Source organism: Poromitra crassiceps (genome assembly GCF_964638095.1).
Source record: "Poromitra crassiceps genome assembly, chromosome: 5".
NCBI lineage: Eukaryota > Metazoa > Chordata > Actinopteri > Beryciformes > Melamphaidae > Poromitra > Poromitra crassiceps.
Genome location: NC_139642.1, coordinates 7373122 through 7381974, shown reverse-complemented (window position 1 = coordinate 7381974; position 8853 = coordinate 7373122). Strand labels below are relative to the sequence as shown.

At 41.4% G+C, this 8853-nt stretch overlaps 1 protein-coding gene across 1 annotated transcript; it reads left to right on the top strand.

The window, feature by feature from the left end:
* Positions 1 to 2255: 2255 nt before the first annotated feature.
* On the top strand, positions 2256 to 8510 carry LOC310776279 (E3 ubiquitin-protein ligase TRIM39-like; the record flags this gene model as incomplete). Its single annotated transcript, XM_083636487.1, has 2 exons — positions 2256 to 3626; positions 8409 to 8510. 2 exons carry the CDS (start codon positions 2256 to 2258, stop codon positions 8508 to 8510), a joined length of 1473 nt encoding a protein of 490 aa, XP_083492613.1.
* Between the last annotated feature and the right edge of the window lie 343 nt (positions 8511 to 8853).

The following is an 8853-nucleotide window of genomic DNA, read 5'->3' as shown; positions in this document are numbered from 1 at the left end:
AAAGCCGTGATCAAAGAGAAATCGATGCATGCTGCAGCCAGAGCCATATAGATTGCTCTGTCTGGAGCTGACGTTGGCTGCGAACAGGAGTCAATCCGCGCCCACAACTGAGCCCCTCTGCCTCTGTCTGTCTGTATAGTTTCTCCACACGATTAGCCACCAGAAAAGCAGCACCCGACGCCAAACCATTCAGCAGTCCGGTTTGGCTCTTCCCTGTCGCGCTGGGAGCCGCCCGGCACACACAAACGGAGCACTCCGAAAATAGAGTGGGTGCGTGTTGGCTGTGTGTTACGTGTGGGGAGGAGTTTGCAGCTGAGGGGGGGAGGGGGGGAGAGAGGGGTGGGGCACGCAGGGCATCACACAACTACACCATGTCACTACATCAGAAAATATTATCTTCAGACTCAGCGAATGTGCTTGAAATGCTGCATTTCACAAAAGGCGGAATATCTCAGCTAATAATTTGAAACGCCTGTATTTGCTCAAAACGACCTATCTTCTCCGGCTCATAACTAAAGAACGGAAAATGGTATCAATAAACTTTTTTTTGCTGATGATACAATAGAGCCAGCTCGTTCTTTGTGCGTGTTCGGTGTTTACATAGTAATATCACACAATATTCTGTGGGCCTCGAGAAATCACTGAAAACGCTCTGAAAACTCTGGCACTGGGAGCGTCCGTTCTCCAAAAGTGGCTGGCACTCAATGAGTTAACGACCCTATGGCCAGATCAGTTGGAGCTTGAAGGAGCGCAGAACTGAAGACAGATATTCAAATATCAAACGTGTTTCGCATCCGAATCGCATGGAAACAGGGCCCTGCACTCCGTTGGGTCGCCATCAGCGCACCCCCCGAGTTTGAAGTCGATCCGACCAATGGTTCTCGAGATACGCGAAGGACAGAGAGACAGAGAGACAGACAGACGCTCCCACAATTATAGTATAGATGTGTGCCTGTTATGTTCTTTTTTGGCTCCTTGTGCAGAGCAAATTCCCTGAGGGGCAATAAAGGTTTCATTCAATCATTCATATAATAATAATAATAATAATAATAATAATAATAGGATATAATATGAATAAGGATTTGATAAGGGAGTTCAGAAGCTGCTGAACAAAAATAAAAAACACAAAGACATTGGTTTCAGACTGTGCTTCAACTCAAGCTAGTTAACTAGCAAGCAGCAGATAAGCAAACACGACAGACACACACACACACACACACACACCGTGGCTAGCAGGCCTCGCTAGCACGCTAAAGTTTTATTTTGTTCTCAACAAGAGATGGTTGTGATGGGGGTATGCTAGCAGTAGTTTACCCACCGTGTTTCCCCTCATTGATTGTTACAGTTGATCTGAAAATAAGCGAGTAATCTATTGTTAGATGATGTCATACCTACATCTCCCCATGAAAATTAACTGTTAGATGATGTCATGACTACATCACTATCTGACTACGTCACTGGACGCTGTTAGGATGTCATCATTGGGATGTCGACAGTGAGGAGGTCACAATCCATGATCATGTCATCACTGATGATGTCACAACGCAGTGTGATGTCATATTCGGGACCTATAAGGGTGTGCTCTGCAAGTCCTCTGTAGTTGTTCATAGATTGATCTCACGAGAACCCTCTGCAACAGTTCCCATCTTCGAACCTTGCAGACTCAGCTATAAAGTGCTACAGCGTTCCTAGTTATCGAGACTTCAGCTTACCAAGTGTGCCTTGTACATCAAGTATCTGCACGTAAATCCACCAGTCTCACAGCTCGCCTAACATCTATAGGCTATGGTTTATGTCCCGCCAAAGAACTTATTGATAAGAAGCGCTGGCGAGGGACAATCGCACACAAGAGACGCACCATTTTGGAGACACCCATGACGATGACACCACGCAAAAGATAAAGATAAAGTTTAAAGAATCGTGCTTAATCCAACAAGATCATCTCACGGGAAACACTAACGTTACAGCTGGCATTCCTTGGGAATTCTCCACGTTGTGTCAGGAATGTAAACAAAAGCCGTATAGCCAATCGAAACTCGGTATGCAAATACAAGAATGGTTCTACCATTAACCTTGCTAAACAGTGTTAAAGCGAAAGTGTTCCCGAGTTATCATTACTGTGTTATAGATTTAGAAATACAAATATGTGTTTCATTTCCATGATGCTGTGTATTTATATTACAAAATAAATCATTTTCATCATTTAACATAACTTATCTCTGTCTGGTTTGTTTTCAGATTCACTCAGAGAGAAAATGCCTCCCACACCAGAGGAGCATCTCTCCTGTACTGTCTGCTGTGACATCTTTAAAGATCCTGTCATCCTGAAATGTAGCCACAGCTTCTGTAAAGCCTGTCTGCAGAGATGGTGGACAACGAAACCCGTGCGTGAGTGTCCAGTTTGTAGGGCTACATCTTCACAGAGAAAACCACCATGTAACTTGGTGTTGAAGAACATGTGTGAGGCCTTCTTACTGGAGAAAGATCAGAGAGCTTCAGCAGAGTCTGAGCCTCTCTGCAGTTTGCACTCTGAGAAACTCAAGCTCTTCTGTCTGGACCATCAGCAGCTTGTGTGTCATCGCTGTCTGGATTCAGACACACACAACCACCACAGAATCAGATCCATTGATGAAGCTGCACGGGATCACAAGAACAAACTCCAGCAATCTCTGAAGACCTTAAATGAGAAACTGCAGCTCTTTAATAAAGTTAAAGGAAACTGTGATCAAACAGCAGCACACATTAAGGTCCAGGCCCGACACACAGAGAAGCAGATTAAGGAGGAGTTTAAGAAGCTTCAGCAGTCCCTTCAAGGGTTTCTACAAGAGGAAGAGAAGGCCAGGATCAATGCACTGAGGGAGGAAGAGGAGCAGAAGAGTCAGACGATGAAGGAGAAGACTGAGGGTCTGAACAGAGAGATGGCAGCTCTTTCTGACACAGTCAAAGCCATAGAGAAGGAGCTGAGGGCTGAAGACATCTCTGTCCTGCAGAACTACAAGGCTACAGTGGAAAGAGTCCAGCACTCCCTGCTGGAGGATCCACAGCTGGTCTCAGGAGCTCTGATAGACGAGGCCAAACACCTGGGCAACCTGAGCTTCACAGTCTGGGACAAGATGGGGGAGATGGTCTCCTACACCCCTGTGGTTCTGGACCCAAACACCGCCCATCCAAAACTGATCATGTCTGAAGATCTGACCAGTGTGAGCCGTGGAGAGAGACAGCAGCTTCCTGACAATCCAGAGAGGTTTGACAAGTTTTGCAGTGTCCTGGGCTCTGAGGGCTTTAAGTCTGGAACTCACAGCTGGGATGTTGAGGTTGGACACTGTACAGGCTGGAGACTGGGTGTGTTCATAGAGGGTCCGAGGAAGGGACTTGCATGGTCTGCATTATGGAGAATATGTTTATTTACTAATGGTAAATACAGTGCAGTCTCTCCATCAGGTACAGTCACTGAGCTCAGAGTGAAGAAGAAGCTCCAGAGGGTCAGCGTGCGTCTTGACTTTAACAACGGAAAGCTGTCATTCTTTGATGCTGATACTGACTCCCACATACACTCCTTCAGACATCCCTTCACTGACAGGCTGTTTCCTTTTTTTTCCACTGTGGAAGATGGAAACACTCTGAAGGTAATACCAGTGAAGGTCTCTGTTAGACCCAGTTAGAGAGAGAGAGAGAGTCTGTGTGCGTGCACGCGCGCGTAGGTGTGTGTGTGTGTGTGTGTGTGTGCGTGTGTGTGTGTGTGTGTGTGTATGCGTAGATAAACCCTACTGGTGTGATAAATGTGGGAAGAGATTTCGTCACTTAAATTCATGTGTCCAACACCAACATATCCACACTGAAGAGAAACCATACCACTGTGACCAATGTGGAAGGAATTTCAGTCAGTCAGTTCACCTAAGAACACATCAACATACTCACACTGGGGAGAAACCCTACAGCTGTGAGCAATGTGGGAGCAGATTCAATCAGTCAAGTCACCTAAGAACACATCAAAGTATTTACCACATTGGGGAGAAACCCTACCGGTGTGATGAATGTGGGAAGTGTTTCCGTGTGTCATATGAACTAAGAGTACATCAGCGCATTCACACTGGAGAGAAACCTTACCTCTGTGGCCAATGTGGGAAGAGTTTCAGTCAGTCACCTTCCCTAAGAATACATAAATGTGACAAGAAATTCTGTTTCTCAAGTGAACAAACATCACCATAGCACATTCACACTGGAGAGAAACCTTTCCAATGTGGGAGTTTCAGTGATTCACATACCCTAAAAGTACATAAACGCATTCACACTGGAGAGAAACCCTACTCATGTGACAAATGTGGGAAGAGATTCTGCCACCCCAATAAGGGACACCACTGTAGCTAACGTGGTGAAGAGTGCCTCCACTCTAGTGAGACCAGAGAGACATTTGGAGAAGTCCTACAACCTTGATGTGTCCCTTTTATGGCTCATTTCCACCACATGGTACTGCATAGTACGGCTCGTCTCAACTCAGCTTTACTCGTGTGGACCTGAAGTAGTGTCTGCTTCCACCGCAAGTAGCACTCGCTCAATCTATCATACTTGTTTAAATGCATAAATTGAAATCAAGACCTTCCAGATACTTTTCACAAGTTTATTTTATTGTATCATCAGACATTGACTCATATTCAACTAGTTGAAAAAAATATTTCCATTTACTGTTTTTGTCATATATCAAGACATACATTTTTGTCAAATTAAATTTAGAGGTCAAAAGTCATGGAATTAACTGAATATGACAGTGAAGTAGGGCCATATGAAACTCATTTTATTTTTTCCAAATTCCATTTTATTTTTCCCCAAATTCAATTGTTTCTATTTAAATTTTAATTTAGGGATTAGGCTCAATATTTTATTGCTTTTTCGGTGACTTGGCTCTTTGAGATGTCCTTTTTGAGATGTTTCTCAAAGTGAAAACCAAGTTGTGAGGTGACGTAAGGGTCCTCGATTAAGACCCACCCCCTCTCAAAACACCCCAATCGAAAACTGAATAATTTCTCTAGGCCTATTTTACAATTATGAAATAATTTAGGTTAGTACAATAATTAGGTCTGCTTTTGATTTTGGTATTTAGGCCTACTTTGATCAGTTTCAGCCAAATTATGTGAAATTCGGCAATATTCCATGTTTTACAGTTGATTCCATTTGTATTACCAAAATCCATGATTCTGTCTGTTTTTTTCCCGTTTTGTGGAAATAATATGGCCCTACACTGAAGTCATTATCTTCTTTTCCACCCTTTTGGACTTAGTTAAAACTAAAATCTTATTTTATTATGCACCTACTGGTAAGGTGCTTCTTTTTGTATGTAATGTATATACTGTAGCTACTTGAGGTAGTTACTTTTTTCTTTCCTTTTTTCTGCGGGAATGTCCCTGGATGATGGCAGATTGAAAACTCAGTTCTTCTGTGGAATAGAGAGAGAGTTAATCAGCATTGTGGGAACTCATTTAGGCTTGAATGCAACCTATGTTCATTTATACAGTATCTAAAAGTTACACGTTCTAGCAGTAATACACTTTAGGCTTATTTGATGTTTTCTGTGTGATTATTTTTAGATTGTCTTTATTTGTTTTTTGTTCTCCATTTTTTGAGCAATACTATTTGATTTGTCTCAATAGTACTCTGAACAAGCCTTTTATGCTTCCTTTCTCTAAAGTGCTGTAACTACTGTCTTTTTTCTACTTGAAATGTTTTTATATGCTAAACTACTAACATGGCAATAGAGGTTGCACATTCCAGCATAAACAACTGGTATCGATCATCCATCAGGATGAGGACTACTAATGAACAAAGAAATACTAATGGAATACACACAATCACCCACCCCCAACTTGCACACATATGGAAACACACCCCTAACTTGCACATGTATGGAAACACACCCCTAACTTGCACACATAATATAACACACAATATATACATTTGGAGTGCCAGAATGCTCTGATTAATCAGACTAAAAAGAGTCTGTCACCATTGTATGAGACTGGAATCACCATGATGGAGGAACTGCTGTGACAGTTTCCAGAGTTTCAGTCCTCTCATTCTCTGACACTAACCTGACATTGCCAGATGGGGGCGGTATTGTTTGTTTTCACAAACCAATCCAGCTTGCTTGCAAGGTTACTCTGACAGGAATGCCATAAATCTCCCCACATTCTTGTAAAAACTTTCAAATATCTTAACACACTTCCTCTTGGCTCACCCTCCCCAATATAAAACACTCCTTTTGGGCACCGCCGCATTGGTAGTCTGGAATCCAGTCATGAGTCCTGATTGAAATGTTAATCACATTAGAAACACAAGTTACATATGAGTCAACTTGGTGAAGGCTTTATAGCCACATAATTAGATCACAAAGGTTTATTTGATGTCCTATGTTAGTGTGCCATATAAGTTTGAATACAAGTTCACAGGTTATGTTTTTTTTTTCAGTTGACAACAGTAATCAGTGCAGATGTAAAACCTCTGTCTATTATTTTAAAGTAAATCATTAGTATGTCACATTGTAAATGAGGTAAAGGAATCATTCCCCTTTTGTATTCCTCCGCCCGCTATTCTCTCCCTCAGCCCGAGGTGAAATCTTCTCAAACAAAGACATTGCTATAGATCGCTAAGTTATCTGCTAACGTTAGCATGTCTGACCCGGATTGGAAACGTTTGGGCGGTATTCCATCAAGGCGGATAAAGGAGAAGCCAGGGTTATTTTGATAAATCGCTATTTAAGTGCAAGTTCTGTTCTATTAATGTGGCTTATAATTCCCTACTCGGTACCCAAGATTCATTGACCCATAGCCTACTGTGGTCTGCGTTTTACTGTTGCCAATTTATTTCCTCATTTCATTGCAATTTCCCCATCATAGCCTACTTATTTTGTTTCATTGCATCTCATGTGTTTTTTTCTATCTATAGTTTCAATAGGCCTACCTCATTCTGGTGATCAATCTGTGTCTTATGTTACTAATTTCATTGGACATGCTTGATTATAGTTAAATAAATATTCAAATTTATTGCAGAGAAGTTGTTTGTGTTTGTTTGCAGAGCAAAGTAATCCCTGAACTCACAACTTTAGATTGATGACTGATTGAAATAGTAAGCGTCTAATTTCCCTTCACCTATGGTGCCCCTTATGAGTGTTAATTTGATATCTGGATCAAAGTTCATATTTTCATACCTTTACTAAGCTAGATTTGATCATTTTAACTCTACATGTTACACCACTGTCTGCAGGGGAAACAAGCTTATCTGTCCAACCAAACGTAATAAATAAAAGTTAAATGACAGCAAAATCTGAATGTGCAGAATTGTGTTTGTTTCTCATTCATTAATCTTGCCATTTGATTGCTAGAACCATTTGTAAACAATTTAAAAATGTCATTACAAACTAAATATAGTTTGGGTGGAGAGCTTATGACACTGTGATGGCCAATGCCAATTTGTGATTACTCTGGCAGAATAACATGGAGCCAATATCACCATTATTTTTTTCTGACCCACCATACAGATTGTCATATTTGTAATGAGATAATTGAAATGAGATATATTGTCCCTCAAGCTCACTAACATGAATTAACAGTGACATCAACAAAGACAAGTTCAAATTAAAGGCACAATAAACAATGTAAAGGCAATTTCTGATTATGGTCAAACGTCAGTCGCTCGTTTAAAATGTATAGGAGATGTATTTTTATTCCAAAGCATAAATCTAGTCTGCAGAGTGGGGTGTCGGTGCAAATTCCAACCAAGTGCCCGAGCCAAATAGCTCTGTGTCTTATACAGCGAGATAGCCCCCACCTTTGGAAGCTGGTAACTTTCCATTACTCATAGGAGTTCAACCTTCCCATGGACGGCTCCCTGGAATACAATGTTATCAGGTCACGGTCATATTGGGCTACATAGTCCTTAGCTTGCTCCTTGCTATTCGTGTTGCTGTAAGTTAACTCCAGGGTTCATGACAGAGTATTGGGAATGGGTGGAGTTCAGATATTGGCAGAGTATATGGATGGAAAAAGATCTTGAAGCTTGGTATTCTTAAAGAGCCCAACACCAAATAGGGCAGCTATTGTCTAGACTCTAGAGGACATCATGTATCCTGTCAGTTACAGGAAAGGAGTCATTCAACCTGCCTGTTCTCTTTCTTCCTTGAAAGGAAAAGTCAACCCAAACAGTAAAAAAAATAGGCTTTATATATTTTTTTATGATTTTCAATTATGCAAAACAGCTCTAATGGGCCTCTTTTGTAAAACATACTCATGCACTAATTGTGTATCAAATTCAAGCTAAAGTTGTGATTTATGGACATTTGAGCTGGGTGCCAAAACAGTGATGACACTTTTCTTTGCATACGATCCAGAGATCCACTTATTCAGTGTGATGGTCTGCAGTCTGAGGGTCCAAGGCAAAATGCTCAGCAGATCAGCAGGTTGTCAGTCTTCTCCACTCCAGGGAGCACAGCAAACAAACGGAAACAGAAACAAGACATCTGAACCACAAATTCTTTCAGCCATACCTGTGGTGCTGCACTCATTCATTTAGGGTGTGTCTCGAACATCAAAAAGAGCTTTTTTAAGCTACAAACAAAAGGACAATCCAAGCACTCCAAATGTAAAAATATAACCACCAGGAAGTAAATATTTAAGAAGCATTTATTGTAGGCTAGTGGCTGAATCATTAGAAATGCCAACATGTTTCGACCCAATTTTTTGACCCTTAAATGTTGGTGGGTCAGGGTAGTATGCTATGCCTTCTGCATGTTCATCTCCAAGATTGGATTATGATGAAGAAGGGGGAGGGTCCATAGTGTAGTATTTTAAATTAAATCCAAGTTTT